This window comes from Maniola hyperantus, chromosome 10 (assembly GCF_902806685.2).
Source record: "Maniola hyperantus chromosome 10, iAphHyp1.2, whole genome shotgun sequence".
NCBI classification, from domain to species: Eukaryota; Metazoa; Arthropoda; class Insecta; order Lepidoptera; family Nymphalidae; genus Maniola; species Maniola hyperantus.
Window position 1 is genome coordinate 4800615 of NC_048545.1, and position 18275 is coordinate 4818889.

The following is an 18275-nucleotide window of genomic DNA, read 5'->3' on the forward strand; positions in this document are numbered from 1 at the left end:
TGGTCACCACAGAGTACTATCATGTACATCATGAGGTACCTACCTACATAAGCATACATAAGGATTTTCACAGAGTGTTGCTAACTTTGGAATTTCATTTCATGAGTTTGTCTATCGTCGTAAAAATTGATTAAAATCTGGCAATGCAGCATCCATCTTTCAATGCATTTTTTCTGTTTTGTGATCGAATTTTAGTAAAAAGTTAAATCCGTAATATAATAAACAAAAGCGAAGATAAATAAGAAATAATATAGCAAGTATTTTATGAAAACATCTTAAGCTACTTGACATAAAGGTAGTATTTGCCTTGTTCGGTTTGTGAGTCATAGGCTTCCTTTTATTTATCAATACGTTTACTTCATTATCTTCTTTTTAGATGTCTTCAGGAAGACCGATTAAATGTGTAGTGGTGGGCGATGGAACCGTCGGAAAAACGTGCATGTTAATATCGTACACCACGGATAGTTTCCCTGGGGAATATGTACCAACAGTGTAAGTGGGCAATAATTGTCGTATTATTGGATTTGCTCTTATATTTTCCACTATAAGTTTAAGTTTCCTTTCTTTCGTAATTATTCAGAACAGCCGAAAATTTCAGAAAAGTGATTCAGTCATGATTAAAATATATGACATTATTTTTCTTGTAATAAAATGAATTACATTCCTGCTTTCAGTTTCGATAATTATTCAGCACCAATGGTTGTGGACGGGGTGGCGGTATCCCTAGGGTTGTGGGATACAGCTGGACAAGAGGATTATGACAGACTGAGACCATTAAGTTATCCACAAACAGATGTCTTCCTTATATGTTTTAGTGTAACAAGGTGAGTGTACCTTGATAAGTGTTTGACATTATGGTTACCAAGAAGTTGCTGAATTATGCTTTTTGAAGCAGATGGTGTAACTTTTATTAGTTGCTAGCTTTTGCTATGAGAACCCTTTGTTATCTTGGGGTAAAAACTAAAAAGTATATTGTGTGATGTGATTGTAATAGGTATATTATTCAAATAAGATTTTTCTATGAGGGTTAAAACAGAAGTTTGTCATTTTATTTCTTATTTTCAGTCCATCATCATATGAGAATGTGACTTCAAAATGGTATCCAGAGATAAAACATCACTGCCCAGATGCACCTATAATCCTTGTTGGTAAGAATCTTTGCTGAAGCTTTTGCTTGCAACTTTGTGTAGATTTAGTTAATGTTTACGCTTTGTGTCTTTCTAATATTATATTATATTGAGTAGATGAGGAGTAAGAAAGTAACAAGTAGATACACTTCTGGATATATAATATAAGTAGGGATTGTTGAAACCTTCATTTATTTTAACACTGCTGATCCCCCTGGCTTCACTCAGGTGGAATTTATGAAACTCCAATAGGTGCTCTAAAGACCTGGAAAAAGCTACTACTGAGTTTTTTGCCCGTATGTTAAAAGTGTACTTTTTATTAAGCTATTACACTGATCACCAATGATTTGCTATTACCCATTGAGGAGTTCCATTCACCATCTCTGAAACTATTCATCAAATTTTCATTAAAACGTGAAACTTACCATGTAAAAGAAATTGTCAAAATTAGTTGATTTAACGGAATTATGGAATAACATAGACAAAAGTTTAATTCCCTATTTAGAAAGATTTCCTTCGCTATTTTTTTTAGGATAAAAACTATCCTACATATTAATCTGGAGTATTATCTACAAGGGCACCAAATGACGTTCAATCTGTTCAGTAGTTTTAGCGCAAAACGTGCACAGACAGACAAAAATTTAAAAATACTCTCTTGAGGTCTGTGCATGTATAATATTTATTTTATCAAAAGTTATTATAAATGTCCATAGTACTATTCAAAGAGCCTCAATAGCTCAACGGTCAAGTAGCTGACTGAAATCCGGAAGGTCAACAGTTTAACCACAACTCTCAGTTTCCACCTATTGCACTATACAAACCTGTCGGCGTTATCAAACGAGTTCGTTTATTGAGTGATTTTATGAACTATGGTTTAGTTAAAAAAAATTAAATGCTGGCACCACATTATGTTTTCACCAACAAGTTTATTTATTGTTCTTGGCTAATGTAATTATTGTTCTTCTTATAGGTACAAAAATTGATTTAAGGGATGATCGTGAAACATTAAGCCTGCTTTCCGAGCAAGGGATGTCCCCTTTGAAGAGGGAACAAGGACAGAAACTGGCCAATAAAATAAGAGCTGTCAAGTATATGGAGTGTTCAGCTTTGACACAGCGTGGTCTAAAGCAAGTTAGTATTCATTTGGATATTCATTATTTTGATAAAAGCAAAATTCACAACGAATAGAAAATGTATGTATACAATAATGTATTTATTATTAGAGGAATTTTGAGTATGAAGGGGTGAAGAGCTTTGCGATGCCTTGCATTCGATAGTAAAATGGCGGGGGGGGGGGGGGGGGGGGGGGGTGGGACGAGGTTGAGTCACACTCCAAAATATAAACCCTATAGAATACCGACAGGCAGGCAGCCTTACGCCGATTTGTCCCAAACTTTGAACGCACGCAAAAACGCACTTTGACTTTGCTCAGACTTAAGATTGAGTTAAAACAGACAGATTTATGTGAGACATATAGCTCTGTCTCGTTTTAACTCTGTCTTAAGTCTAAGCTAAGTTAGAGTGCACTCTATAGATCTCACCCTTAGAGTTGACCAGCGCTTTGTTTCCCATGAGTCTTCTAGTATGACAGCGCAACAAATGCAATGTAAACTGGGTACTTGGCAGTGCTATGCCATGGCTGTAGTACTCCATGCATGATCAAACTTGATACCACTTTGTTGAGTATGCCAAGTTTCTTGCTGGTGTTTTAGCAGCTTTGGAGGATTGGATGTATTTCTCTGAAGTTGAGGTTGGAAGATGGATTCAATAGATATTATAATTTGTCATATTATAATTTCAGGTATTTGACGAAGCAGTCCGTGCAGTGTTGAGACCAGAACCACAAAAGAGACACCAGAGGAAGTGTTTGATTATGTAAATATGGCACACATTGACACCAATGTCACACAAGCAGGAATCTCAAAGCAACAGTAATAATATGTTTCTTAACCAGTATTAGAACACTTCAAGTTACAAATTTTCATTACTAGCAATTTTCTTGTGCATTTTAATGTGCCATAATATAACTAATGGTGATATTATCTTCTATGTGAGACAAAATTGATATTATGTATCAAGTATCAACATCACAACAAAGAATTTTTATTTTATGTTTTCTGCTTGATGAAATGAAAGCAAATGAAAATGCCAAAGATTTAAGAATAGATAGGTAAGTTACAATATGTTTAGTTGCTTATAGGTTGCTAAGGTTGGAAACAAATTGTTACTGTTTATTAAAATTGAGAATTTGTAATATTATTTTTATAATATTATGAAATATGACCTCAAGAATTTTGATGTTTCGAATTATTCTTATGCAACTTGTGAATAAGGACTGACAATTAGTAATGAAGCTAGTTACGTGAATCGCATACTCAAACAATAGTAATTTCTTAGTAGCGAGGATGAATATTTTGTATTGACTGGCATTATATAATAACCATCAGCATTTTATACCCAATAATTTTTCTTTATACTTACATGAAACTACATGTAGAGAGTAACAACTAGGGACATAATAAAATTAGTAGACCTAAGCAGAGATAATATATTAACAAGTACAGATTGCTAACGTCATACATTCATTCGAAGCTCGCGTATAACTCCTTAAAGTCGCCGGTACCTCGTATTTCGACTCCTTATAATGGGATGGCGTTACTGTGCAAGCTGGAATGTGATTTATCGAATCTATTTAGTGCCATCTATCAAACAGCTGATAAAACTTAAATTTCTAGTATGACGCGTTCCCTCAGCGGTCAAGGTATTTGGTTTGTAAATCTCAATACCCGGGTTCGAATCAAGCTTACATTTTTACCGTACAAAAAAGTGTAACACAAGAGGATCACAAAAGAGTAATTTTATTTTAAAGTGTCAATTTTGGTCACGCCATCTATTGGGATTTCGCATAACTCCTTCAGCTATCCAAAGCATCCTAAAATAAAACTATAAACTAAATACGGATTTCATAAAGTTCCATAAGTCATTAATTAAAATTATGAAATTGCTATTTTCAATGGTGATGTTCTGAAAATATTGTATTTTATTACTAAATATAAATAAATTTGGTAAACCAGAGGAGTAAAATATGATATTTCATCGAATCATCAAACTTTTATTTCATACGAGCCAAGTAACGCCATCTAGTAATAGCCTTGAAATAGATACAAATTTTAATAGAAAGTGAACGATCTGTACTTGTTAATATATAATCTCTGACCTAAGCTAGGAATAGCAAAAAATTGATAATTGAAATGCTATAAATGTATTTGCCTTAAGATGTTCTCAGGGTAAATTACATTACAAAAAAAAGGAATTTAAACATTAGCAAAACTATAAGTTCAATGAAAATACGTTTTGGCTGCCAGTGTCGAAGAAAAATTATAAGTTATTTTGTTGCAAATGGCATTGAGAAATGAAGAACACAGGTGAATATTAATTTCATAATAAATGTAAAATGTATGCTCTGTCTTTTTGGTCTTGTATTGAATATTGTAATTTGGATTTTTCACAAGAAAAGAAGAATTATTTTTTTGTTATTAAAATGGTAATGTGATGTAACCAAGTGTTTTATAGCCATTTTTAGGTCAAATATTTTTGTATGTGAGAGTCATATTAGCTTAAGATGACAATGATGGCATTTTTAGTGTGATTGTACCGCATCGATATTACTCGTGAATACTTTATAGACTGCTTTGAGTTACAGAAGACGCTTTGAATTTAATGTGTATATAAACTTGAATTATTTATGTAATAAGAACAAATGCGCAATTTACAAATAAATCTTATAATAATAATATGTACTGCACTTTATAAATTATTGAATTATAACTGTTGTTCTTTTATTTTCAGTTTCCTGGTTAAGTTATATTATAACTAAAACAACCCTTTTTATTATGCAATTTAATATTAATATAACACATTAATTATTATGTCATTTAAACATTATAGTCATGATTTTTGCGATAAAACATATTTTTTTACTTGGAATAACATCAATCATCTGACAATTATTTATCATATTGCAATTGTATTGCACTTGTGGGTATGGTATTTAAAATACAATTTTTAAGTATAAATAAGAAGAAATGCCAATTTTAATTTCTAACATTTAGATAAACATTTAAGAAAAATATATTATGTAAGTAGCAGATATGAATTATCATTTTTCTCCCTCAATTATGTTTAAATTTGAAATGTGTTATACCTACCTACATTTAAAACAAAGTAAAAATATTTTAAATTCAGTACCTGCTATAATTAAAAGGTACTGGAAAAGTTCACCTCTAGAGGACATTTTAGTCAACACCTTATAATAATACTTTCTGTATTTAATATTTATATTTTACACTCCTAAATTATAACCAGAACAATTGGCATTATATGTAAAGTAATGTTTGCTACAACTGGTACAATAGGCACCTGTATCACTAGTGATCAAAATGACTAGTTCCTTTAAACTTAGCCTGATACAAATGAGTAGGTACATCATAGTACATATTACATTGTAGCATAGCAACTTGACTAAATCATACCTTGAGAAATACTTAAAGTTTACAAAGAGCAATAGTTATTGTTAAATGCAACATTTTAGGACAACAATTGGGGCCGATTCTCTAGTACACAATCTCTAAACTAAACTAAATTAACAGGTCTAAATCTAGTGCTTTCCTTTTCCGCAAGCAACATTATGAAAGGGATAGCAATAGATTTAGACGTGATATTTTAGTTTAGTTTAGAGATTGTGTACAAAGGAATTAGCCACATTGATAATAACACATACCTAAATCCTAACTTCCTATACTGTATAATATAACAGAAATAATTTAGAAGACAGGTATTAATAGAATCAATACTTATAATATTTAATAAGAATGTGATTGGACTTTAATATTTAATAATTATGTAAGTATATAATGGATTACACACAAAATAATGTGTACCTGTCCTACACAATAAGTAAGCAGTAATAATACTATGATGAATGATCAAGGCAACTGACCAATAGATCCTTTCGAATTCATTTAATATATAGAAAAACTAGCTGATACCCGCGTCTGCGTGGAAGTAGGTTTTTTAAAAATCCCGTGGGAACTCTTTTATTTTCCGGGATAAAAAGTAGCCTATGTCACTAGATGCAAAAAATCACGTCAATCCGTTGCACCGTTGCGACGTGATTGAAGGACAAACCAATAAACAAACAAACACACTTTCGCATTTATAATAAGGGTACTGATTACTCATAACACTTGATTTAGTAAACAAGTAAAAAAATGGGGACAAGTATTTCATTTGACAGACAAGACGACTTAACTGATAAACAACTGCCTTATTAAACTTTATAAAATGTTTTAAAGTACTGTAACATAACGTACATAACATAATACAATATATAATATATGAAAATAGTTACCATTATGAATTTCATCATTATTTTGGCATCTATATAATATGAATTACTATTAAATTATACATATACACATGCAAATATTTCTTACTTAGGAAATAATACTAATAAACTAACCTACAAGCAGTTGTGCATTTACATTATATACAGCAATATTATAATAACAATTATTATTAATCTTACTGGGTAAACTATGCTTGTTCACAAAATGTCAAGAAAATTTAAAAATACTGTTACTTTGTTTACAGAAACATATATAACTATTCAGTATTTGTGAAAAATCAGAATAAAAAACTAGCCAGGTGCAAGCAGGTTGGGCCTCGAATATTGACTGTCAGAAAACTTTCCCATACTCTCGAAACACCTGAATATGTCCAATCCGGAAACATTCTGATACTCTACAGAATTAAATGTACCTTCCGGGATATGTTAGAATTTTTTCTGACAGTTCCTGATAATATACCGCCAGCCTGACCAATTAACTTAACACAAAATTTATTTAGGTGATGCTTTTTGATGATAGCTATTTGTTCCACAAGCTAAACATTGCAATAACCAAAATTGAAACAAAAAAAATGTTCTGAATTTGTTTTACTCATTAAATTTCTAATTTGAATTAGTCTGTCTACACACTAGAGATCTGTTATGTCACTAGAGATAGAGTTACCAGAGAACTAGGGTTCTATACTATTAATGTCACTCTTTATTAACAGTAACTTTTTTATTTGAATAGTTTTGGAAATAAATGAATGAAAAATCGAAATGAATTACTGCAGCAGCTGAAATGAATGTACAATATGAAGTACTTAAAATACTAATCAAGTCCTATTATAGTATTATAGGTAATATGATATAACAGTCAATTTCCTTATTAATAAACACCCACATGTTCTAAAGCTATGTTTGCTTTTTGACTCAATCTTTGCAATGTGTTTAATTATTATCATTACCTGGCACACCAGCTTGATAATAATCATCAACCTCATATCACATGGCTCTGTATGGTCCTTGTGATTTAAGGTATTGGATAACCAGAGAGGGCCCTGAGGACACAACCTCAGGTGGCAGAGATGTCAACGGACAATTTTCAATGCTCATGATTTGTAGGCTAACACACAAAGCTAATTCAAACGGCAGATTGCACAAATTCGGATTATCATTAAGATACAAGGACTCCAAGTTTTCCAGTGTACCAATTTCTTCAGGTAGATACTGCAAGTTGTTTTCACCAACACTCAAATATGTTAAATTAATAAGATGACCAATGGAACGAGGTAGTGATGTCAACTGATTGGACTGCACTATTAACTTTTTCAATCCCTGAAGGCACCCTATTTCATTAGGAAGGACTTCTATTTTATTTTCCTCTAAATCTAATACTCTCAGCTTTTTTAAATTACCAACACTAGTTGGATGCGCTTCAGAAGATTATTGGATAATATCAATACTTCTAAATTTACTAGACTCTGAATATCATCTGGCATGTTAGTCAATTGATTTGTACCCAAATTGAGTTCCACCATGTTTGTCCATTGTCCCAATGTCTAGGGGGCAAGGATGTGAGTAAATTCCTCTTTCATAATCAGTTTAGTTAAATTCTGGCTCTTGAAAATATTCCATAAGGTATTTTATCAATCTGGTTGTGTTCAAGATTTATTGCAGAGACACTTGTGAACTGGGCTGGACCTCCACTGGGATACTCATGAACGAGTTGCGGAGACAATGTCAAGCTAGTGAGCTCAGTCAAACTGCAGAGAAGGCCATCCGGCAGTATGGGAGATTGAGTTTCCCTCTTCATTGAACTCGGCCATAGCTTACAATTGCTCAGTGTTGCAGGTATACCACTGGAGGCGATTGTACCGAAGGCCAGAGTTCGATTCAATGCTTGAAGGTTTTCCACTAGTCCTCCGGTATATCAAGTAATTCATTCATGTTGCCAAGTCCAATGATAGATAATTGGACACAGTTACCTATTTCCTGTGGTAAATGCTCCAAATGATTATGAAAAAACATCAAAGGGTACCAATTGACTCAGTTGCCCCATGCAGATGATCATCTCTTTTAATTTTGTTCTCCTCAAACGCAGCCATTGTAAGATTAGTAGATTAGCTATTTCCATCCCCGACTACTCTGATTCTGTTAAAGCGTAAGAACAAAGATGGTCAGAGAAGTCAGCTTCTACACAACACTCAGGTATATCACTCATTTATTTATGCCGCAAATCGCAAACTTTCAAACATCTCAAGTTAGCTAGTGAGTCTGGTAAGCTTGTTAGGGAGTTTCATTCAGGGCTAACGTTTTGCAAGTTAGTGAGGCACCCGAATTCAGCAGGAAGGGCTACTAATTTATTTCCATATAAATAAAACTCCACTAGGTGTGTCAAATCCCTCACATTAGGTGGCAAGGATGTAATAGAGGATTTGCTCAAATCTAATCTTTTAAATCCTTCATCTCGACATCTAATAAATTCCTTAATGACATCTAGGTCAGCTTGTATTGGTTTATTTTTTCTTGCTGTTGGCTTTGGCTTGTTGGACTCAGGATGTTTTACAGTCACAACTTTAGGCCGCGCGCCCTCAGTATTCGTAAGGGACGCGGCTGATAACTTTTTCTCTCTCATTCCGTGGTACTTTTCTCTCGGACTCACAGTGCCAATGGAATCCAATGCCTCAGAGTTTTCTCTAGACGAATTATCAAGATTCATTCCGCAGTTTATGCAGTATCTAATTAAAGTATAAATGTCTATTCACACAAACAGATTAAAGCGATAACATTCCCAATATAATTTCTCACAAGTCACTGCACTACCAAGAAAAACAATCAATAGTACCTATTTTCAGAAAAGGTATGCTTCGCGGAATAACAATTGATTTATAACAAAGAAAGTCTCATCTCAGGTTTTTGGGTTTGACCTTATTATATTATATTCTCACTACTTTTTACTTTTAGACTTGTTACTTGGTTTAAAATGTACATTAAAAATTCAATTTTTAAATTAGACAGCAAAGAAGTAAGAACAACTGAACATATGTAAAAAGTAGGTACTCTGTGAGAACAACCAACCACCAACACATTAATGATTTTATCACAGATCTGTCACAAATTTTATCACAGCCATTATTCTGAGGATTTTATAAAATGCACAGACGAAAAACATCAAATGCACACAGCACAATATAATACTGGCAGTGTTCTGTGGTAGTAGTGTTCGTTCTGTGATTGTGATTACTGATTCAGTGATAGTGTGGTTCATAGATTATCTACTATATGTGGTTATTGGATAAAACGTAGGTAGTGAAGTATATATAATGTACTCTGTGGGTAGTGATTATTCTCTTTGGTATTATGGTATTAGTTTATAACTGAGGCCTTAAAAGACTGTTATCCAGGGCCGGAAAATAAATAAAAAAAAAAAAAAAAAAGTTTATAACTGTATATTATAATACTCTTTGGTTTATAATTTATATGTGGTTTATATTTACTGATATTTACTGTTTTCTAAATTGGTGTTCAAAAGTCTAACTATTTTCCTACAAAAATGGATAAAAGCAAAGAAAAAGAGGAACAGAGTATCATGGACAAATCCATGAGATCTGTTTTCGGTAAGTTGTTTTAAAAACACTAGCGTTGTGTTGAACTTTTAAACAGCGGCAAAAACGTACTAAAAATACATGTATCTTCGTTTTTCAGTTGGAAATATACCATACGAAGCCACTGAGGAGAAGTTGAAAGACATATTTAGTGAAGTCGGTCCCGTTTTATCGTTTAAATTGGTGTTTGATCGCGAGACCGGCAAACCTAAAGGTTATGGTTTCTGTGAATACAAAGATCAGGAAACCGCGCTCAGCGCTATGAGGAATCTCAATGGATATGAAATCGGTGGCCGTTCCCTCAGAGTTGACAATGCTTGTACTGAGAAGTCGAGGATGGAAATGCAAGCACTCATGCAAGGGCCACAAGTAAGTATCATCAAAGAGTTAAACTGCTACTTTAAATCAACAACAAACAATAAAGTCACAAAAGTTTTATTCTAAACACATTCAAATACAAATTTAGGATTACGTAGTCCAAAGCAAGTACTTTGTATTAGGAATTCAGGCACTTCTAGATTGGCTTAAAAACTCATTCGACTGTAGCCAAAGTTTAGGGTTTGAACTATGTACACTAGGTATTCCTGGGGATGGGAATGTGCCAGAATTCTAGCTTTGGACTATAACATTTACTACACCATTCTAATACTTATTAGATACCTATGCATATATTAATTTATAGGTTGAAAATCCTTATGGTGAGCCTGTAGAACCTGAAAAAGCTCCAGAAGCTATAAGTAAAGCAGTTGCAACATTGCCACCAGAGCAGATGTTTGAGCTGATGAAACAAATGAAACTCTGCATACAGGTAAATATGATTTCCAATCTAAGAGTAGGCACGTATAGGCAGTCAAACAATCAGCTGTCAAATAGCTACCTTGCTTCACCATACAATGATGTATAAGAGACAAGTGGCAATTTTAATTACAGTTTTGTATGATTAAAGATTAATTATCTAAATATATAAAAGGAAAAGGTGACTGATTGATTGACTGACTGATCTATCAACGCACAGCTCAAACTACTGGACGGATCGGGCTGAAATTTGGCATGAAGATAGCTATTATGACGTAGGCATCTGCTAAGAAAGGATTTTTGAAAATTCAATCCCTAAGGGGGTGAATTAGGGGTTTTGAAGATTTGTGTAGTCCTGCAGACGAAGGCGTGAGCATAAGCTAGTTTTCAATATTTCTTTTAAAAAAGAAGATTAATTATTAACTAATTGACCACCTCAAACTTTTTCAAACTTACTTCAGGGTTTCTGGGACACAATTTTAGTGTGAAGGCAACCTATTTTTAAAAACACAAAAATTTCATTTCAACTAGGTATCTAGGAAGTCTAGGTTTAGACAAAACTAATGTGCAAATCTCAAGTTTCTAGACATCGCTTTTAAGCTGTAGCTTACATTGATATGTCCTCTGTCAGTTTAGTCCTTTGATATGACATATAGATTACTCACTAAAAATATTTCAGCTACCACAGTTTAGTACTACCAGTACACGGCTGAAAGTAAATGTATATCGGGCCTTTAGAATGACATTTCGGTTTTTGTAGAGCGTTGTCTCTGTCACTCATACATATATGACGTTTTGTCGGTCTCAACGACAGAGACAGTGCTCTACAAATTTGCTATCTCTGTCTAAAGGTCGATGTACATTACTTTCGGCCGTCGTACTGTACAATAGTGTTTATCCACAAAATTGTACATTCTGCAGAATAATCCAACTGAAGCGAGAAACAGCTACTACAAATCCACAGTTGGCATAGGCATTGTTACAAGCACAGGTCATCATGAGGAGCGTTGATCCCGCCACTGCTGTTGTAAGTATATTAGTTGAAGTTATAAATAATAAATGTTTATATGAAGTAACATGATTCTAAATTTAATTTAATAAATTATTTGTGTGATACTGTGGCTAATTTCCGTTGTACACAAACTCTAAACTAAACTAAAATAAGTATTGCTATCCCTTCCATAATGTTGCTTGCGGAAAGGATAGCACTAGATTTAGACCTGTTTAAATTTAGTTTAGTTTTAGAGATTGTGTACAAGAGAATCTCCCCATTGTAAGGTTTCAACATCCACATAGCTGTTCACAGTGAAGCCTGCCATCTAACATGTCCAAAATTCTATAACTTTTTGTCAAATAGGTATCCAGAAGGTTCGTACAACAAGACATTTCTTTAACTATTTCAAGTTTCGACGAATGCTAGCCAATTTAGTAGAGTTGTGTCAAAAATAAGCCAGCTAGATGGCAACTATTTATTTTTATTTTATTCAGATACAAGTTAGGCCTTGACTGCAATCTCACCTGGTGGTAAGTGACGATTGCCGCTAAGATGGAAGCGGGCTAACCTAGAAGGGGTAGGCAGTTTTAGTAAACCATGCCCCTTTGGCTTCTACAAACGGCATCGTACCGGAACGCTAATAGCTTGGCGGGGCACGGCTTTGCCGGTAGGTGGTAACTAGCCACGGCCGAAGCCGCCCACCAGACTCAGACCAGAAATTTAGAAATTATAAAATTTCAAAAATCCCTGCCAGGAATCGAACCGCTTACCATGCGCCAGGGAGGTCTTCAAAAACTATTTTATGAATCAACATATATTCTACAAGTCTGACTATAATATTATTATTATTTTATAGTATATAGCGAGCAGGCGGGTCACCTGATGTTAAGTGATTACCGCCGCCCTATGAACAATGTTGCCGCACCATAGGAGCCGCCCGATGCGTTGCCGGCCTTTTAGGAATTTGTTGGTCCGCCCCTTGAATAACCCCATGTTATAATTATAGTTGACATGCAATATTTTAATAGAGTTTGGTTGTTAAATAAGAGAGTTCTGTTTGTACTTGATTTATATCTTGTTATGCACAGACCATAGCTGCATCCTAGCAACCCAGTGCCGCCGGTGCTGCAACCAGGAGATAAGCCTCCGTCTAATCCTTACATCCCAAGCAATCACAAGGTATGTTTAACTATTTCAAGTTCAGCTTCACCCATTTTATAATTCGCAAATTCCAAGCGAATAATTCTTTTAATAATAATTCTTTGTTCTAGGTCAACAGCCTACTATGTTAAATAATCCACCACCTCCTCAAAATCAATATGTTCGTAAGTATTTGTTATAATATTGTTAATATAAATATACACTTTGAAATATTTATAGAAAACTAGCTGATGCCCACGACTTCACTCGCTTGGAATTAGGTTTTTTTCAAAAAGTCCGTGGGAACTCTATAATTTTCCGGGATAAAAAGGTGGCCTATGACACTCTCGAGGTCTCATCTATAACCATGCCAAAAATCACGTCAAGCCGTTGCCCCCGTTGCGACGTGATTGAAGGAAAAAACTAACAAACAAACACACTTTTGCATGTATGATAAGGGTACTTGATCTCAATCAGTGGAACTCATTCCAAACCCCTACCAGCCGCAGCTACGAATCGTCCGCCCATGGCGATGCAGCAGAACATGGACGTGGACCTGCGCAATGCCCGCGCGCCCTGCGCCCGTGGCGCTGCTGGACCAGGACTATGCTGCAGCCTACCGCCCATTGCCGCACCCCGTGCCAGCCGCCGCCGCTCGTGCAGCCGCCGCAGGACAAGTATGTTATGCACCATCCATCATAAAAATCATGATCCATAATCACCCATACTGTGTCTACGGTCATTGGTTCATGGCCTACCCGTTGCCACTTCAGCTTTACTAATCTTGGCTATGTGGTTACTTAGGCTTCTCCGACGGATTTCCTCGTTTAATGTAATGCTACAACCGCCTCATCCAGAGTTAAGTAGCGTGTATGCTGTGATGCAACTAAAGCTACACAGATTCATTTTTGTGGGCGTAAGTACATGGAATGCACGCTTGCTGCAGACATGCGCGACAGGTGTAAAATCTTCAACATTTGCTGGATTTTGATAAAACTCAAGATAATGTGCTCAACCACAATATGACAATGTAACACAGTCAAGAGTAGTTGATGTAAGTAGCATACCTCAGAAGTCTCATAATATTGCATATTATACAATTACAGTACACGGCAGAAAATAATGTACATCAGCCTTTACAATGACATATGGGCTTTGTAGAGTGTTGTCCCTGACACTCATACCTATAATATGACGTTATATCGGTCTCAAGGACAGACACAATGCTCTACAAATCCGCTATCTCCTAAAGATCGATGTACATTATTTACTATGTCATATTATGAGACTTCTATGGTGAACACATAGTACATTTTTAAAATAAAAAACATTATTATTCTGTTTTTAAAAGTTTTTCTGTGATAATAATAATATTATGATACAATAATTATGTATGCATAGCTGATAATATTATGTCTGATTTTTAAAGTCATGCTGTGACAATGGATATATCTGAAATGTAAGTGCCTTCCTTTGTGGCTAGATGTTTTTGCCTGTAAATAAACCTCATTTGCACGAGGCAACTAGAAAATTTGTGTGTGCATGAAGGATTTCATTTTTGCCTTTTTTAGTTTTACTATAGGTACTAGCTGATGCCCGGAACATTGTACGCGTGGGTTTAGGTTTTTGAAAAATTCCGTGAGAGATCTTTGATTTTCCGAGTTAAAAAGTAGCCTATGGCACTCAAAAGGTCTTTAACTATTCCCATGCAAAAAATCACGTAGATCCGTTGCGACGTGATTGAAGGACAAGCCAACAAACAAACACACTTTCGCATTTATAATTAGGGGTAGTGATATAATAGGGGTAGTGATTATTTGTATAGAATCATAATTTTCATATCTATTAGAAAGTGGTTTATTGTAAGAGGTTGTAAATGATTACCTTCGTTTGATGATAGTGGTGCTAATTCAGTTGTACTCAATCTTTAAACTAAATTGACAAGTCTAAACATAGTGTTATCTTTGTCACATTGATATTTGCACTGTAGAAAAGGATAATTGTCTGTATTCATACTTGATAATTTCGATTGGAGATTATATACAACCAAATAAGCACCAATATGATTACTGTACTATATCTACTAATTTATTACTGGATGGTTGATATTTGTTATATCAACTTATCAAATAACATAATATAGTCTGCGACAGGTTGAGTTGGCAATTGGGATATGACGCGGGATACGCCCGCACACCCGCACGTCACTTGCGCTCGCCCGCACCGGGTAAGCGCGGGGGCTGTGCAGGTGTGCGGGGCGTTCCCTTCCCGATTGCCATCTCGACATGTCGCGTACTATACATTGTGCATAGCTTGATTCGAGTTTATAATAATCTAATAAGATTTATTCTAAGAGAATTTCTCTAATGAGATTAATTTTTAGGGTTCCGTACCTCAAAAGGAATAACGGAACCCTTATAGGATCACTTTGTTGTCTGTCTGTCAGTCAGTCTGTCTGTCTGTCTGTCTGTCCGTCTGTCTGTCTGTCTGTCTGTCTGTCTGTCTGTCTGTCAAGAAACCTACAGGGTACTTCCCGTTGACCTAGAATCATGAGATTTGGCAGGTAGGTAGATCTTATAGCTGACATTAGGGGAAAAATCTGAAAACCGTGAATTTAGGGTTAGATCACACAATAAAATTTAAATTGTGGTCATGAACTAATAATTAGTATTTTCAACTTTCGAAGTGAGTGACCATATCAAGTGGGGTATCATATAAAAGGTCTTCACCCGTACATTCTAAAACAGATTTTTATTTATTTTTATGCTTTTGAATTATCGTGCAAAATGTCGAAAAAATACGACTGTAGTACGGAACCCTCATTGCGCGAGCCTGACCCGCACTTGGCCGGTTTTTAAACTTAGTTTCTATTAAGTACTGTTTTTTCATAAAACTCAAAAACTCAGTCAAACAGTCTTTAATATTTCTTTTGAATCGTTCATTAATGGTATTCATGTTATTATCTATTGTTCTATATCTCAAGTCAGACTAAAGGAAAAAGATAGACAGTGATGCACATGACTGCTGGTTGATTCCGAAAAACCTGCATCAATCATTATTTGTGGTTTTATTATATTGATGTGCTGAATTTATGGGATTATTGTTGCAACAATGCATTATTGTAGCCAATAGTGAGTGAGCCTCAACCAATCAGAGGTGATTGCGATCATTGTACAGTGGAGCATTGTAGCTGTCATTGTACCGCAATCGCGTAGCTGGTAATTTTTTTTTACAGCACATTATTTTTTATATCTCAAAAAGATGACACTGATGCACTGATGATGATGACTGCTGCATGTAACTGGTTTATTGTTTTAAACTGGCCCTCTAGGCCTCGGTCTATTTCCCTAGTATGTACCGGTCAATAATACTGGTTTTTTCATCTATCCAGTTCATTCCCTCGGGATCCGCGTCTGGCGGGTATGCAAGGATTCAACAGTGACCCGCGCGTGCGTTCCAACGATCCGCGCAACCAGGCCAAGATGCCCACACGTGAGTGTTGCCAGCCTTACCCTATGTTTTTTCTCTCTCTCTCTCTCTCTCTGTTTAGTTTAGTTTAATATTCTTTATTGTACACCAAAAAGAAAAGACACAAAAAAGTAACATGTAACATGCAATTGTTGTTTTTTCTTCAGAACAATTGCCGCCGGGTATGCCAAGTATGGCCCAAGCAAGAACCATACAAGGTATTCCATCCGGTGCCTCGGACCAAGAAAAGGTGGGTTTACTAAATTCAAATGTTTCCATTCTCTATTCAAATTCTAAAAATTCCTATACAGTTCTCAAAAAAGAAAACACATTCCTTACTTTCACATTCTTTATTCAAATAATTAAAAATAAAACTACAATATATTACAGTAGACACGGGTAACATTGTTATATTTCCTTTGAGCCGCCCATTTACCGTGTTTGACACGTTTACAATGTTACCCGTGACGATTGACAACTTTTCTAAGGTAAATAACAGAGTGTTTACATTAGTAAAGTCGTAAGTTAATCATGTAAGCTACTTACGTGAGCAAACTTACAAGTGTGATTGCGGCCTTATATGAATAATTTATAATTAGGTACCAAAATTTCTCTTTCTCAGGCCGCCTTGATTATGCAAGTGTTGCAGTTGTCAGATGAACAAATAGCACTGCTTCCCCCTGAACAGCGTGCAAGTATTCTTATGCTCAAAGAACAAATTGCAAAAAGTACTCAACAACGCTAAATTATTATTTTATCGAAGTGAATGTATTAATGATAAAATTATGATTTGAGCTACAAAATATAATCCTTAGACTTAAATAAAATTTCTTTTTGACCTCGAGTTTTAATTTGATTTGTAGGTAGGTACTTACTTATTCTATCCTTAATTTGTATGTCGTGTTATATACGGATGAATAATCAATTAAATACGTGCATAAGTATTATCATAGGCTTAGAATTCTTTGTACATTCTAAGCCTATGGGTATTATAGTCCGTACAAAATGACTTTACGCGCCATTTTACCTCATGGGTCAACTGTCTTGTCAAAAGTACGGTTCACTGTGGGTTCACCTACGTAGTAGTACTTGCAAATTCTTTGGGGTTCACCAAAGAATTTGCAAGTACTACTAGGGTTCACCTTAAAATAAGGACTAAAATCGCACTTTTGACATAAGTTTGACTTAAAAAGTTAAAATGGCGCGTGAGGAGTTAATTTTACGCGTTATATCTGTGCCTACATATTAAAAAAAACTTTAAACGAGTGTAATAAAAATGTGCAAGTCAATGCCGGACAGTGCCATCTTGATGTAATTTAGTTAACTAATTTTATCTGGAACAAATCTTTAATTTTTTGACAGACAGAATGAAATAATCCTATAGGGGTTCCTTTGAGGTATTTTGTATTGAATCAGCGCAAAACTCGTTTATTTCTTGAGAAGTTCAATGTGATTTGGCTGATTTTCCAGTTCGTCTTCGCGCCGCTGACAAAAATTAAATAACGCTAGCTTCTATAGTTTATGACTACCCAGTGATGACCATATTATGCTTAAAAAGCTAGAAGCCAGAGCAGTAACGAGCACAGAGTATGTAGCTATATTTATTATTATTATTATTCTTTATTTAAAGGTATAAACCCAATACAATATTATATAAACTTAAAACTAAAATACAATAAAAATAAATAACTGAATGACAATAGGTAGTAGGTATATCACATGACCGTAAGTAGTTTATTTGCTCTGTTCATTATGGG

The 18275-nt window shown here is 34.9% G+C and overlaps 3 protein-coding genes across 3 annotated transcripts; 2 read left to right on the forward strand and 1 right to left on the reverse strand.

Moving 5' to 3' along the window:
* Window positions 1–124: 124 nt before the first annotated feature.
* Window positions 125–4955, forward strand: Mtl (Rac family small GTPase Mtl). The gene is made up of 6 exons (XM_034972616.2): window positions 125–295; window positions 377–492; window positions 675–824; window positions 1066–1148; window positions 2098–2258; window positions 2929–4955. Exons 2-6 carry the CDS (start codon window positions 377–379, stop codon window positions 3004–3006), a joined length of 588 nt encoding a protein of 195 aa, XP_034828507.1. The 5' UTR covers window positions 125–295; the 3' UTR covers window positions 3007–4955.
* On the reverse strand, window positions 4596–9588 carry Sur-8 (leucine-rich repeat protein shoc-2). The gene is given in 6 exon segments (XM_034972598.2): window positions 4596–7946; window positions 7949–8128; window positions 8131–8431; window positions 8434–8592; window positions 8595–8722; window positions 8725–9588. Coding segments are annotated over 6 exon segments (1707 nt in total). The 5' UTR covers window positions 9236–9588; the 3' UTR covers window positions 4596–7518.
* A 403-nt stretch (window positions 9589–9991) lies between these two features.
* Window positions 9992–17362, forward strand: CstF64 (cleavage stimulation factor subunit 2 CstF64). The gene is given in 13 exon segments (XM_069501605.1): window positions 9992–10133; window positions 10222–10490; window positions 10804–10929; window positions 11838–11860; window positions 11862–11955; window positions 13006–13093; window positions 13182–13235; window positions 13560–13627; window positions 13629–13691; window positions 13693–13727; window positions 16442–16542; window positions 16686–16768; window positions 17141–17362. Coding segments are annotated over 13 exon segments (1191 nt in total). The 5' UTR covers window positions 9992–10069; the 3' UTR covers window positions 17264–17362.
* The last annotated feature ends 913 nt before the right edge of the window (window positions 17363–18275 follow it).